This window comes from Pagrus pagrus, assembly GCF_965226575.1.
Source record: "Pagrus pagrus genome assembly, chromosome: 10".
Lineage (NCBI taxonomy): Eukaryota > Metazoa > Chordata > Actinopteri > Spariformes > Sparidae > Pagrus > Pagrus pagrus.
Window position 1 is genome coordinate 830871 of NC_140194.1, and position 15708 is coordinate 846578.

The window sequence follows — 15708 nt, forward strand, 5'->3', positions numbered from 1 at the left end:
GGGGCGCTGCAGAGCGAAGCAGCCACGAACCTGAAGACAACCCGGAAGAGAAGAACAGTACCAGAGCAGGAGGACGTGTTCGGTCCGGACTGAGGCACCAGAGCTGTATGTGACCCGCTGGCAGAGGCTACACGAGACGTTTGTGACGGTCCATGTCCGTAAGTCCTTCAGAACCGTGCTGGTGTCACGTGAGACTCGAACAAGGTGTCACCAGAACCAGGCGGTGGGCCCACCGGCCTGCGTCATCACAGCTTTAAGTTAATGTATATTTACACGAGTCAGTCCAGCTGACGTCAGTCAGTGTGACGTCAGGTCAGTGTGACGTACTTATGAACTCAGTCTGGAAGAAGCCCAGTGTTTATAAACACACACACACACACACACACGTCATCCTGCTCTTCCGGGTGTGTGTGTGTGTGTGTGTAAACAGCATCAGTTAAAACAGGTTTAATAAAGTTACACAAACAAACGCACGTTGACCGACTGTTACAACGCGTAACGCGTTGTTATGGAAACGGTGCTGTTCGGGGTTAAAGGTGCAGTACGTAAGAGTTCTAGTTGAAAACAGAAATGATTTTGGTTCTGTGTTGCAGAGATAGCTACTGAATTAGCATGCTAACCAGCTAGCCCCGGCCAGTCCCGGTCCAACACCAACACTCCCCCGGTGCTCTGAGCTCACAGTCCAGACTGCTAGCTGCACTCCTAACTGAGCTAAATAGCTAGCGACAGTTAGCAGCGGTCAGCTGTTTCTCTGGTGATTTGCTGCTTGTTTGTTAGCAGCTGGACAGTTCTGACATATCACACCTTTAACTCATCCTAAAGGTTTCAGCCAGGACAGCTGAGGACGTCTTGTGGTTGCTCAGAGTTCATATTTCCATTGTAGCTGCAAACTTTGAACATTGAACATGTTGTAATTTAGTCTAAGGAGTCGTACAGAGGATGTCGACGCGGTTCCCCCGGGTCGAGGCGTGTTGGTCACAGAGGTCACCAAACATACAGCAGATATATAATGTGACTGTGGGACTGGACTGACTGTTTGTGAAGACCTTTAAATAGATGAGAAGCAGCACACAGAAACAGTCCTGCAGTCGTCATAAAAGCCCCAGTGAGGCTGTGGCCAAGTGATTGTTGGAGGGGAGGAGGAGGAGGAGGTTTGGTCTGACAGGGAGTCTTTGTGGTCCGCTGGACAAAGAGGCGTTCTCAGTCGACTGGCGTCTTCCTCACAGGGTCACAGTGGAACAGACTGGACACCGAACCCAGCCGGACCCTCTGCTGCTCCGACCAGTCTCCTGCTCCCGTCTGCTTTTACTCCTCGTTTGCAGAGAGACGACATGAAGCGCCGGCTCGGACTCTTCCTGCTCGTGTGCTTTGGGATGCTTCAGTTGGGTGAGTGGACCAGGAGACATCACACACTGACACATGCAGACTGAAGTGATCCACACACCTCATAGTCATGAGTAACCTCACACTCAGAGATGATCCTCACTGATACCACCTCCACACAGAGCATCCATGAGCTGGATTAAACAAGAAACAAGTGGATTATGATACAGACAGCTGGATCTATCTGACAACAGTAAAGATACATCACTGCATATTAAACTGTGAGGATTATCCAGTCAGGAACAAACAGACTTCTTACTGTTTGAAAACCCTCCAGAGACCTGCAGCTGTGAATAAAAATGAATGTTTGCCTTAAAGAAGGGACTGCTGCATTACTTCAGGCCCACTTTAAAGGTCCAATGTGTAAAAATTTTGAGGAAAGTGAATATAATCCACATGACTATGTTATGATGCGTCGTGTGTAATCACGGGACTTTAGTTTTGTCAGACTGCACCTTTAATATCTGCAGAAGCAGCAGGTCCTCTTCATGGATTTAATCATCCAAATCTGGATCCAGCGCTGGAGACGAAGCCTCGTTCGTTTCTATGAATGAGGACAGAGAAGCTCAGCTCCCGTGAGAAGCGTTACCTGGATCCTCCGCGCCGTGTGGCCCGAGCGTGCACACGTGTGACTGAGTGGCTAACTCCCAGTTCAGTGCCAGGTTAACTTGAATGGGGATAAAATGAGCGCCAGGCTTTGGAGCCAGTTTTCGTGGTGGTCAAACTGTGTAATTACATCGTCACGTGATGCACTGCGGCCAAAAAGACTTTTCCCTCATTGCAAACATTGTGAAAGAAGAAGTGTTAAACTGTGGATACATTATTTTGAGCGTCACAACCGTCCAATAAAATTTCGATAATTTTACTCCCATTCAAGTCAGCTGGTGGAGGTCGTCTGGTGCACACGCTGTGGGCCGCACAACACGGGACAGGAAGTCGAGCTCTCGAGGCTTTAAAACGCTGCTGACCAATGAACGAGGCTCCGTCTCCAACAGTGTCCAGATTTTAATAAAACGTCCTTGTAGATGTCACGTGAACAGAACAACAAAATCACAGTTTACAGATCTCAATAAAAGAAATGATATAAACTAACTTAAGCCCGACGGCTCCAGTGGAGCCGCTCAGTAAATAAAACAAATTAATTAGTTCTTTTAGAGATTTTAATGAACTCTGCTGATCTGATTTGATTAATTTCCAAGGTGCAGTATGTAAGAATCTTTGTTTAAAAAACATAAAAATAAATATATAGTCTATATATAATGTTCAAGAGGTGTAAGCATCAACATTCCCTCAGTGCTCCAAGCTCATCACTAGCTGCATGGCTAACTGAGCTAACTTGCTAGCGGCAGCTGAGTATTTATTTGACGGGTGGCTGATTCTCACACATTGGACCTTTTTCAAAATGCACTGCCTTCATTTAAAACACCTTCATTACTCAATTAAAAGTAATAAAATAAAATATGTTCAGATAATTTTCTCTGTCAGTGGCTGTTTATTAAATACAGCAGACTTCCCAGCATGCATTGCTGACAGAAAATGTGTGATGACTCGCTCTGTGTCTTTAAGTCATGATTATTGTTTTTACAATAATAAATAAATTGCGATGATAATGATGAGTATTGAATTCAGTGTCACACTGAGAACATGATGTGGCTGTAACTCCACAGTGACTCCAGTCGCAGCCGTTACAGCTGTTAATTACTGTGATGACGCTGATGCAACAGTCACATCAGCAGTGAAGTGCACAGCAGAAGAAGGTCATCATCAGATCTGGAAGATAACTAGCTGTTTCCATAGAGTTAAATCAAACCAAGAAACTCATCTGAATTCATTTTAGTATCCGCACCCACATATAACTACAAGAGTGCACTCAGCCTACAAAATATACGAACATTGAACTCAATAAATGTATCTAGTTTTTGAACAAAGTAAAGTCAGTTTCTTCTTCTTCTTCTTCTTCTTCTTCTTCTTCTTCTTCGTTCGTCTTCAGGTTCTGGACTTCGCTGCTATAAGTGCTCTGATTACACCGGACGCTGTCAGAACGTGCAGGAGTGCACGTATGAAGACTCGTGTATATCGCTGAGTGAAAGAGGTCAGTGACCATCCAGCACTTTGTCATCCTATGATTACTTTGTTGTTACTTCAGTTTTAAGATGTTGAATTTCTGTGGTTGAAGAAGTGTTGAGATCTTTTACTTAAAGGAGCAGTGTGTAGTTTTTGAAGAAGAAATTCAAAGTCAGACATTCAATATTTACAATAATAATGTGTTTTCCATCAGTGAATAAACCAGCTGTTCTCAGAGGAAAACAAGGTCCCAGAGCACTGTTTGAAGCTAGAAAGGTGGCAGGGTCCGCCACATATACACAAAGTAAAACAGTTTAAACTGTGTTGTCCTCTAAGGTCAGTTTGATTATTCAGTCATGAAGACAAAGAGAGTTTGATTATTTAGTTTGTTTAGGCAGAAAAAAATCAGCCAATGAGGATCTTTCTCTGCTCATCAATAAGTAATGGTGTTTGTTTAATGGTGTGTTCACTGAGGGTGTGTGTGTGTGTGTGTGTGTGTGTGTGTGTGTGTGTGTGTTCCTCCAGGTGGGAAGACCATCCGTCAGTGCATCAGGTACACGGACTGTGATAACTCTCGTCTCACCCAGATGTTCCCGGCAATCTCCGGCTTCACCTACCGCTGCTGCAGCAGCAACCTGTGCAACTCCAGCAAGGCTGTTGCCTTGGCAACGCCCTTCCTTGCTCTGGCGGGGACGGTGCTGAGCGTCTGGTGGTGTTGGATCTAAATAAGTGGCGGGTCACTGCAGCTCAGTATTTCAGGATTAAAGTTAACATGAACTAAACGAGTGGTTTTAGTCACCTGTGGCACACGCAGGTTCTCAGGTCCGTGAGAATGCATTTTTCACCCCGTTTGCTAATTTTAATTTCGTACTTTGTACCAGTTTAACAATAAATACAAGAAACAATGTAAATGTTTTGGTTTGTTGTTATTTTTAGATTTCCAGTTCGTGTTCTGGTTTCTGCACGGTAACAACTCAAACGTATTTAAAGGCACGTAACGTGTAAGAGTAGCTCAAAGCCGTCTGCGGCTCCAGAGCACGCTGCTGTCATCTGTAATCACTGCTGTGATGTCACTCAGGCTGAGTTGCATTGTGGGTAAGGCGGGAGGAGAATGTGTGGCGATGTGTCCGTAACGAGCCCGACAGTGTTACAGGAGTGCAATGATGGACCGGCGGACTGCTTTTCAAACCTAGTGCCTTCATTACCCACAGTGCACCTTGGCTCCTGAGTGACATCACCGGCAGTGTGTCAGACTGCACGCAGCTTCTCTGGAGCCAAAACAGCTTCAACTACTTCTGTCAGATCTGCAGTCGTACTCCCCGAGACCTGTGCAGTTTCCTTTACCGCTGATTTCAGCTCATCAGATAAAACCATCAGCTACTTTTGAACTGTTAAATACGTCACTTACATCTGACGTGTCCCAGATATTTAAGTATTCTGTTACTGTCCTGCTACAATCCAGACGTTTGTCGTGTATCTGTCACATTATTTGATGACTTCATTTCCTTTTTTATATCACAATAAAACATTTCTGGTGAAAACTGGTCTATGTGCTGCTTTCAATGCATTTACTGAGCACAACCAAGCTGCTGCTCAGGGTTTGGATCGCTGTAACACAAAGAGAAGCTAAAGCTGAGCATGACAGCTCATTATGTTCACAGTTGCCACAGTTATTGATTTATTGATTGGCAGCGAGACTGGCCAATCGGTTCAGGTTCAGTCCTCAGCTGGGCCGTGAGGGGGAGGCTGCTGTTCTGCTGGACTGTTTCGTGTTCAGACAGTCTCCACAGAGTGACCAGTCCAGACTTAACTCTGATCTGAGACCAGTTGAACAGACTGAACTACGGAAGCCTGAACTCGCCAAAATAAAAAATAAACAAAAACATAAATAAATAAATGTCTCAAGAACCAAATTATATTCAATTAAATGCACCAAAATGACATTAAAAGTAAATGTAGGCTTAAATTAATTTATAAAAACTGACATTTCTGTTTCTCTATTTATTTACATTCCCAATTAAATGTTCAGTTGTATTTATTAACATACAGTATTTTGTATTATTTTCTGTTTGCATTTGAGATGATAACATAAATAAATTACTTAAAGGAGCAGTCTGTAGTTTTGGTGAAGAAATGTTGAGCAGACAAAGATTTTCATTGGCTGATTTTTTTTCTTTTTGTTTTCATGATGAATAAACAAACTGACCTTAAAGGAGTTTTACTTTGTTCATATGTGGCGGACCCTGCCACCTCTGAGAACAGCTGGTTTATTCACTGATGGAAAAAGTTTGTGTTATTACCTCATTAATATTGTAAATATAATACAAAACTACACAGTGCTCCTTTAAACAATAAAATTGTACAACAAATAAATAGAAATAATCAATTTATTAATTTATAGTCTTATTTTTGGTGCATTTAAAGGCATATTTACATATTTATTATTTACTTATTCTTTGTTAATGTTTGATTTTGGCAGTTTCAGTCTTCATACAGGATGTCTGGAAATGTTCAACACAGCATGAAGTCGAATAATAAAAAGTATTTATTTAAACGATATAAATAAGATCTTATAGACTGAGAGACATTTCATACATATGAGAGAAACTACAACAGTGAATATTGTGTGCTACAGGATTTAAACCAACATGTGACTTATATTACACATGAACTTCATATGACTTTAATACGATATAATACACTTCATAAACACTGGGCTCTGTGTGGTTGGATTTGATGTGTAATGAAGAGAAGGTGGCCACACATACAAACACCATAAATATAAGAAGGTTTTGAGCATCTAGACGCGACGATCTACAGAATAAATACACATAAAACAGTTTGTATGTTTATGAAGACTCGTTTGATCTGTTCCTAACACACTGTCGTCCCAGAATGAGGAGCATGAAGGAACATGAGGAGCGGCGAACAGCTGGAAAACATTCAGACAACATAATGAAAAAACTTTTACATCTTCTTTAAAGTGACGACGAGGAACTTTCAGCTTCTGTTGATTCTTGCGCCCCCTTTGGACAAAACGACACTTAAAAGTTCCTCGTAGTCACTTAAGTTAAGTTTGGCAGTGACATAATAAAGTTGCTGTATTCGGTTCGTGTTCTGTAGAACTTCCTGTTTCTCCTCGACCCGTTACTTTGTGACTTGTGCTGCAGTCTGTAACACCTCAGAGGAAAACTTCAACACTTCTGTGAATCCTCTTCTTCACTTCCTCGTTAGATCATCAGACTGATTCCACCCTCATGTCTGTTCAGTATGAAGCTGCATGGTTAGCTTAGCCTAGCATAAAGACTGGAAACGGCTAGCCAAGCTGTCCAAAGTGAACAAAACCCACCAACCAGCAGCTCTGAAGCTCAAAAATCAACATCACGTCAGAAATGAACTTGTTATGGCCTGTTTGATTAAAGGATACGTTCACCCAAAACATGAAAATTCAGTTATTATCCTGATTTGAAAAGATGTTACTTTCACCCTTTTCACAGCTGAAATCTTCACTGTAGCTGCTAAGCTAAAAGTGTTAGCATGCACCCCGTCTGAAGTGGGTGCTCGATCAGGTTGTGATCTCTGTGATCACAGCAGACGAGCTGCATGGAGACATCTGATGTTTAAATCATCTCCAGCTGCTTCAGGTGTTCAGCAGAACGCTGCAACTCTGTTTTACTGTGAAGCTCCAGAAATGTTCTGTGGACTACGAGACTTCACCTGACTTTATATCATCAGGAGGAGACGATGGCTGAGCCTGACTTTATATCATCAGGAGGAGATGATGACTGAGCCTGACTTTATATCATCAGGAGGAGACGATGGCTGAGCCTGACTTTATATCATCAGGAGGAGACGATGGCTGAGCCTGACTTTATATCATCAGGAGGAGACGATGGCTGAGCCTGACTTTATATCATCAGGAGGAGACGATGGCTGAGCCTGACTTTATATCATCAGGAGGAGACGATGACTGGGTTTACATTTTTGGCTGAACTGTTCCTTTAATATTTACATTACAGATCGTTTCATGAGATGACCTGTTGTGTACGTTACAGTCCACAAGACTGTGAAGCCGTCGACCGTGTGAGGCTGCTGAACTGCATTTCTTAGCATGAAACCAAACCAGGTATTTTAATCCAAACCGTGATGTTTTCTAACCCTGACCGAGGTTTCTGTGCCTGAACTTAACCGGAGCATCGTGACAAGAGAGAAATAGAAAATTCAACCTAAACAAATGTAAAGTTGCAACATAATGAAACGTCCAGCGTGAAGTGATCGGTGGTTTTTCAGAAACGCACTCAGCTAACGTTTATTCTGGTGACTTGGTCGATCGTACAGAGAGTGGTGTCGAACCTTTCTTCCGACGTCTCACCTCAGAGAGAAAAGTGAATCTTGTGAATTTTTAACTGCTTCAACATAAACAGCAGGTCACATCCTGATCGGGCTGAAGAACCAACCGTGGATACAGAGACAGGTCCAGGTCCAGGTCCAGTCTGTGGAGCCGTCGGGACACGTCGGGTCTGTTTCCTGGTTTTCAGTCGCTCATCTCTCCCAGTCCGTCATCTTCAATCTGTCGTCCAATCACTTCCAGCTGCACCTTCTTCTTCTGCCCTTTCTTCTCCACCTCTGTCTCTGGTTTCTCTGATTGGGTGTACCAGGGCTGAGGGGCGGAGCTATCGCAGGTCCGGCCTCCTCTGCGGAAGCCTCCTCTGCCGGCTCGGACCAGGCCCCAGCCCTGCAGCGGGGCGTCGGAGCTGCCCTCCTGCACGCCCCTGGTCTGGTCCAGCTCCTTGGCGCTGAGGGACGACATCCTGACGGGAACCGTGTTGCCGAACTTGGAGTAGTCGACGCAGTACCGGCCGTCCTCCTCTGTCATAATGGAGACGAAGCGCCTCCCCCACAGGATCTCGTCAGGAGTGTAGGAGGTCCGAGCCTGCATGGTGATCCCTGTTGTCTCCACCACACCTAGAAGACAGACACACACCTGTTCATGTCTATGTGACACCGTGCTGCCTCATTCACTTCAATCTGATTTAAAGTGGAAGGCTCTCTAATGTGCAGCCAATCAGAGAGAGAGCGTTTTAAACCCGGTCTGTGGCTCCTGACCTTCCAGGATGACGATGATCTCCAGGTCCTCTGAGGACAGCGACTGGGCGGACAGCTCGTACAGAGGACTGCCTCTCTCCATGGTGTGGCTGACGATCAGAGGAGAAACCAGGAAGATGCCGTTACTCCTCAGAGGGTTCTCCACCTGGATGTCCAGCTGGGACACCGGGATCACCTCGCCCTCCGCCGTCACCGTCCGCCGGATCACCTGGAGGGACAACTTCAGTTTTACCATCCAAACACAAACTCTGTCCTTAACCAGCTTCAGTGATATGAAGCTGACAGACAGACTGAGGCTGGGAGACGTCATAGTGTACAGAATGATTAATGTAGTTATTTGAAGGAATAGTTCAACATGTTTGGAGATATTTTTATGCTTTCTGGAAAACGGAGACATAGCAGGCCCAGTTCTGGACAGAACCAGGACCGCAGTGTCCCCTGTTGTGTTGTGTGGTTGTTTTTGTCTCTCTGTAGACTGTGAGTGTCTATTCAAAGTTGTTCTGCATCTTTTTATGAAAGATTTGTATCTCCTGAGGAAACTTTGGGTCGTTTTGTGGTCAGTTTTGTCTCTTCACGTCAATATGCATCTGTTTACGTCCCTGTGCCAGTTAGGCCCGACTGAAAGCTGAAGATGAGTGGATGTTGTTGTTTTGGGTCTTTTTGTGGGCTCAGTTAAGCATAAAGAGCGGCAAAGGGTACACAGCTAGCTTAGTTTTGAAAAGAGCCGGCCAAGCAGTGTCCTCCTGCTGTTTGGCTTTTTTCCAGTCATTTTATATCTCTCTGCGGTTGTTTTGTGTCTCTGCAGTTGTTTTTGTCTCTATGTCGTCTTTTTGTGTCTCTGCAGTTGTTTTTGTCTCTATGTCGTCTTTGTGTCTCTCTGCGGTTGTTTTGTGTCTGTTTATGTCTCTATGCCTGTTCGGCCCATTGGGACTGGACCATGAGTGGACACTGTTTGTCTCCTGGTGTTTGGTGCTGCAGTGTGCAGACGTCACCTGCAGCTGGACGGTGGCAGAGATGATCATACTCTTCCTCAGGTCTCCGACTCTGAACATGAAAGTTGGACGCCCGTTTCGTGTAGCGATGACGGCGTTTCTGGAGAAGATGAGCGTCTCTGCTCGCCGGTTGGCCTGGGCCGTCTTCATGAAGACGCAGCCGAGCATCACAGCGTTGATGATCAGCCCCAGAATATTCTGGATGATCAGCACCGTGATGGCCAGAGGACACTCCTCCGTCACCATCCTGCCGCCAAAACCGATGGTCACCTGCAGCAGACAGGACGTCAGTGTTCACAGCTATCAAAACAACTGGATCTGGATCTGGATCAGCCCACGAGACCAACAGCAGCTCTCACCTGGACTTCAATGGAGAAGAGGAAGGCCGAGGTGAAGGAGTGGATGGCGGTGACGCAGGGGACGGGGCCCGGCTCGCCGTTGGGGTCGCGGGGCTCCAGGTCTCCGTGAGCGAAGGCCAGGAGCCACCAGATCATAGCGAAGAGCATCCAGGAGCAGAGGAAGGCCGAGGTGAAGATGAGGAAGGAGTGCTGCCACTTCAGGTCCACCATGGTGGTGAAGACGTCCTGCAGGAACCGACCCTGAGACCCACGAAGAAGAGAGACGTAAGAAAAACTGGACAGGGGGACAGAAACACGAGTGGACGAGTCAAAAGTGTCTCAGACGGACTTTTCTTTGTAATCAAACACAGGTGGGACGAGTGAGAGTGAGTGAGTGAGTGAGTGAGTGAGTGTGTGAGTGAGTGAGTGAGTGTGTGTGTGAGTGAGTGAGTGTGTGAGTGAGTGAGTGAGTGTGTGAGTGTGTGAGTGAGTGAGTGAGTGTGTGTGTGAGTGAGTGAGTGTGTGAGTGTGTGAGTGAGTGAGTGAGTGAGTGAGTGTGTGAGTGTGTGAGTGTGTGAGTGTGTGAGTGAGCGAGTGAGTGAGTGAGTGAGTGAGCGAGTGAGTGTGTGTGTGAGTGAGTGAGTGTGTGAGTGTGTGAGTGAGTGAGTGAGTGAGTGTGTGAGTGAGTGAGTGAGTGTGTGTGTGAGTGAGTGAGTGTGTGAGTGTGTGAGTGAGTGAGTGAGTGAGTGAGTGTGTGAGTGAGTGAGTGAGTGTGTGTGTGAGTGAGTGAGTGTGTGAGTGTGTGAGTGAGTGAGTGTGTGAGTGAGTGAGTGTGTGAGTGAGTGAGTGAGTGAGTGAGTGTGTGTGTGAGTGAGTGAGTGTGTGAGTGTGTGAGTGAGTGAGTGAGTGAGTGTGTGAGTGAGTGAGTGAGTGTGTGAGTGTGTGAGTGTGTGAGTGTGTGAGTGAGCGAGTGAGTGAGTGTGTGAGTGAGTGAGTGTGTGAGTGAGTGAGTGAGTGAGTGTGTGAGTGAGTGAGTGAGTGAGTGTGTGAGTGTGTGAGTGTGTGAGTGAGCGAGTGAGCGAGTGAGTGAGTGAGTGTGTGAGTGAGTGAGTGAGTGAGTGAGTGTGTGAGTGAGTGAGTGAGTGAGTGAGTGAGTGTGTGAGTGAGTGTGTGAGTGTGTGAGTGAGTGAGTGTGTGAGTGTGTGAGTGTGTGAGTGAGCGAGTGAGCGAGTGTGTGAGTGTGTGAGTGAGCGAGCGAGTGAGTGAGTGAGTGAGTGAGTGTGTGAGTGAGCGAGTGAGTGAGCGAGTGAGTGAGTGTGTGAGTGAGTGAGTGTGTGAGTGAGTGAGTGAGTGAGTGAGTGAGTGAGTGAGTGTGTGAGTGAGTGTGTGAGTGAGTGAGTGTGTGAGCGAGTGAGCGAGTGAGCGAGTGAGCGAGTGTGCGAGTGAGCGAGTGAGCGAGTGAGCGAGTGAGCGTGTGAGCGTGTGAGCGAGCGAGTGAGCGAGTGTGCGAGTGTGCGAGTGAGCGAGTGAGCGAGTGTGCGAGTGAGCGAGTGAGCGAGTGAGCGTGTGAGCGAGTGAGTGAGTGAGTGTGTGAGTGAGTGTGTGAGTGAGTGTGTGAGTGTGTGAGTGAGTGAGTGTGTGAGTGTGTGAGTGTGTGAGTGAGCGAGTGAGTGAGTGTGTGAGTGTGTGAGTGAGCGAGTGAGTGAGTGAGTGAGTGAGTGAGTGAGTGTGTGAGTGAGTGAGTGTGTGAGTGTGTGAGTGAGTGAGTGAGTGAGTGAGTGTGTGAGTGAGTGAGTGTGTGAGTGAGTGAGTGTGTGAGTGAGTGAGTGAGTGATGAACAGGAGGTCAACACAAAGGTAAATTACAGAAATGAAATTGAGATATTTCTTCATTTCCTTTATTTAGGAGCATTTAGCAGCGCATCATTTATTGACTGAGCTCAGGTCGTTTTGACACTTTGAGTCCACATTAACGTGTAAACATGCTCACGTCTGTTTGACATTTATTTCTGTTTCTCATATTTTATGTAACTGCAGCTCAACAACAGTTCACCTGTCTGAAGGAATTATAGTAAATATCTAATATAAATGAATGTAAATCAGCTGTTTGACCCAGTGGAACAAACAAGATGAACTGTAAACATGTGTTTATTTGTACGCACGGTAACTTTACTGTGTTAATGCTTCGATGGCTGTTTCAGTGTTGATCTGCTGGAGGTCTGCAGTGTTCAGCACTTTGACCGGATGATGTTTCACTGACAGAGAAGCTATCTGCATTATTCATCTCGTCTGCAGCTGCTGTCGGACCTCCAGAACGGAGGCCCAGGCTGATGTGGCCGTGTCACATGACACACTTATAAAACACAAACAGAGAGTCGTAACCGTCCCACTGGTCAGGACACAGCTGAGGACCTACCTGCTCCCTGATGTTCTTGTGAGCCACGTTGCAGGAGCCGGTCTTGGTGATGAAGCGAGCTCTCTGAGATCTGGAGCGGCTGCGGTTCCGTTGGTTCTGGTCCTCTGCCAGACGGGTCAGCAGGAAACCGTCCGGCAGGAGGCCCTTCCTGGCCAACATGATGCTGCACACACACACACACACACACACACACACACACACACACACAGGTTAACAGAGACCAGACATCTCAATTTTAATTTAACTTCTTCGTCTTCTCGTCTCTCGGAGGAGTCAGGTGAGCAGGCGGTCCTTCTGTGTGGTCCAGGACACGTGCGAACACACTGCTAACAGAACGTGGTCACATGTGGTCCAGACCACCTCTGAATGTGTTCTGAGTGATCAGATCTCAATGTGTCCTCAGTGTGTCTCATTCACACCTGCACTGCATTGTGGGTGGTGAGCAGTGATGTCTTAGTCGTCCTCTGTTCAGAGACGGTCGTTCCAGTTTGACAAGGATGGATTCACTCACTCCTCTTTCAAAGCATCTGTCTTCTCTGGACAACATGTACATTGTTGTCCTCGGAGGAATGATGTGTCTCCTTCAGATGTGAGTGGACAGTCTGGACCTGAGGAGTTGGCCCTCCTGTGTTGTGAGATTCATTTAGAGGTTGTTTTGTCTCCACAATGTACAAATGAGTCCATCCTCACCTGCTCCATCACCATCTGGCACGCTGCTGCCGCTGCCGGGGACAAGAGCAGACTGCAGCGTCTCATTCGCTCTGCTGAGAGGGTGATCGGCTGCAATCTGCCGACCCCTCCAGGACCTGCACCCCTCCAGGACCTGCACCCCTTCAGGACCTGCACCCCTCCAGGACCTGCACCCTTCCAGGACCTGCACCCTTCCAGGACCTGCACCCTTCCAGAACCTGCATGCTTCACAGACCCTGAGACATGCAGGTAAGAAACCTGCCGACCCCTCCCCTCCCAGACTCTCCCCTCATCAGGACCAAAAGCTCTCGCCATGAGAACAGTTCTTCACATCTGCAACTCGCCTCATCAACAAGGCCCGTGACCCCCACTGACCCCCCGACCCCCCGACCCCCCCCACTTACATCACATTAATGTAAGTTTTAGCCACCAGACCGATTTTGCACGTTGTAATATCAGTATCTACAGGTCAAACCTTCTGCACTACTGGACACATCTGGACCGTCTTCACCCACTTCAGCATCCGTCCCACTCTGTTTGTGTTTACATGGTTGTGTTGTGTCTCGTCTGGTTTGTTCTGCAGCTGCAGACCTCAGAACATTCCTCGTCTGTGTGAACTTACTTGGCAATAAAAGCGGTTCTGATTCTAGTGTGTGCCGTCTAAACTACATGACTGTGTCTGTCTGGGTGGAGAAGCCCTGTAAGTGAAGCTGTGAGCACTTCCTGCTCCTGGATGGAAGAATACTGAAGATGAGCTGTGCGGACAGGTGAGGACAGGAGGACAGGAGAGGACAGGAGGACAGGTGAGGACAGGTGAGGACAGACATCAGCATGAACAGAATACATGTATATACAGACTACGGACAGGACAGTCAGCTGACAGCTTTAAATCTCTATAAGGTTTCCTCGGCTGTGACGTAATGCCCGCAGCTGATGAGCGTCCAGGTGATGAACTGTGACGTTACCTGTGCAGGAAACAGCCGCTCAGCTCCGATTAACTGATCACAATTTATTCACGTCGACGTGAAACGGACACGGACTCCATCGTCCCTCCATCACATCCTTCACACACCCGCAAACACCGCAGGACCCGCGCCAAGTTAACACTGGCTACAGAGCGTGGCTTCCGGTCAGACCTTCAAAATAAAAACCACGTGGTGTACTTTGCAGAAGTCTTCAGCTTTTAAAAAGATGAAACCCTGAAGGACACAAAGAGTCTCAGTGTCATCACACACACACACACACACACACACACACACACACACACAAATCCTTTGCTTTAAACTTCAAGTATTTAAACTTTCATGAGCTGACTGTAGAGTCACATTTAATGTTAATGTTTTTCTGTCAATGTGAATAAATTAGATGATTCACAAACATCATGTGTTCTTACAGTGTTTATTATTCAAGTATTTTACATTAAAATGATGAACTGTTTATTCAGCCTCCTGTAATAAGTCTCACGTCAGTTAACTTATTGAATTTAATCACGTTGACTTCACATAATAGAAGAACTTTGCATTGAATGTGACACTTTCCATTTTTATCTCAAGTAAAACATTTTGATGGAAATTGTCAAGCAATAGAAATACTGTTATTGTTATTATTATTGTTATTGTTATTATTTATTATTATTGTTATTATTATTATTATTATTATTATTATTATTATTATTATTCTGTGAGTTATTTTTAACTTACCCTGTACAGATAAATATACTGTGCAGTCTTTTACTTCCTTACTTCTTGTATTTCCTTTTGAGTATCAGCAACTCTGTTTGTTTTCTGCAGTGGTGAAAAGTAACTAAGTAGCCTACATTTACTCAAGTACTGTACTGAAGTGGATGTACTTGGACTTTATACTTCTACTGTACTACATTTATCTAACAGCTGTATATGATTCATATGTATTATTATTATTATATTATTAATAATATTATTATGTTATTATTTATTATTAGAAAAATAATTGCTATTTTCTTAATTTCTCTGATTAATTGATTTGACTCTACAGCCAATACCGACACCTTCAAACTGCTTCTTTTGTCCGGACAACAGTTCAAAACCAAAAAACTTTCAGTCTCCAACAAATAAAAGTGAGAAAAGTAGAAAATCTGAGACAATCAGGAGATGTTTGACATTATTTGCTTGAAAATAACTTAAACAATAAATTAGTAATCATAAATGACGATTTATTTCCTCTCAAATCACTTATCGAGTAATCAATGAATTCTTTCATCACTAATGTAAATCATATTAATCACAGAACTAACCACGTTACCTGATATTATTTTCTATTGCTTCAGACTCTCCGGATCTTTAGTTACTGGTTCGTTATTTATTTAGATGTCACAGACTTTAAATTTGAAATATTGTCCTCAGTCATGTGATCTTGGCCTTAATGTGTTGAGCTTGACAGAGATGCTGCAGGATGCTGAGCAGCTTCACAGTGCAGAGGCTTCCTGCTGCCCACAGAGGGCGACACAGTGCAGTTCACTTCCTGTAGATAGATTTATTAAATAATCAGTAAATAAAGGTCATTTTTTAAATGATCTTGAAACAGAAACACAGGCTAAAATGCAAAACACATTAAATATAAAAGAGGTTAGTATTATTATTTATATTCAAACTACAACAGAAAGTGAAATTCTAAGTTAAAAAATCGAAATCATAAAAATGTTTTGAATAAAAAGACTGAATCTATTTTATTGTAAGGTAAGC

General features: G+C 45.1%; 2 protein-coding genes across 2 annotated transcripts; one reads left to right on the forward strand and one right to left on the reverse strand.

Annotated features, from left to right (window-relative positions):
* cd59b (CD59 molecule (CD59 blood group) b) lies at positions 1-4988 on the forward strand. Its single transcript, XM_084363614.1, has 4 exons — positions 1-158; positions 1227-1386; positions 3374-3475; positions 3973-4988. Exons 1-4 carry the CDS (start codon positions 153-155, stop codon positions 4170-4172), a joined length of 468 nt encoding a protein of 155 aa, XP_084219740.1. The 5' UTR covers positions 1-152; the 3' UTR covers positions 4173-4988.
* Positions 4989-5974: 986 nt separating this feature from the next.
* On the reverse strand, positions 5975-14077 carry kcnj11l (potassium inwardly rectifying channel subfamily J member 11, like). The gene is made up of 6 exons (XM_084363591.1): positions 13954-14077; positions 12299-12461; positions 9905-10144; positions 9546-9815; positions 8554-8761; positions 5975-8412 (listed from the first exon to the last, which is right to left on the reverse strand). The coding sequence occupies exons 2-6, from the start codon at positions 12455-12457 to the stop codon at positions 7982-7984; spliced, it is 1308 nt and encodes a 435-aa protein (XP_084219717.1). The 5' UTR covers positions 12458-12461; positions 13954-14077; the 3' UTR covers positions 5975-7981.
* Between the last annotated feature and the right edge of the window lie 1631 nt (positions 14078-15708).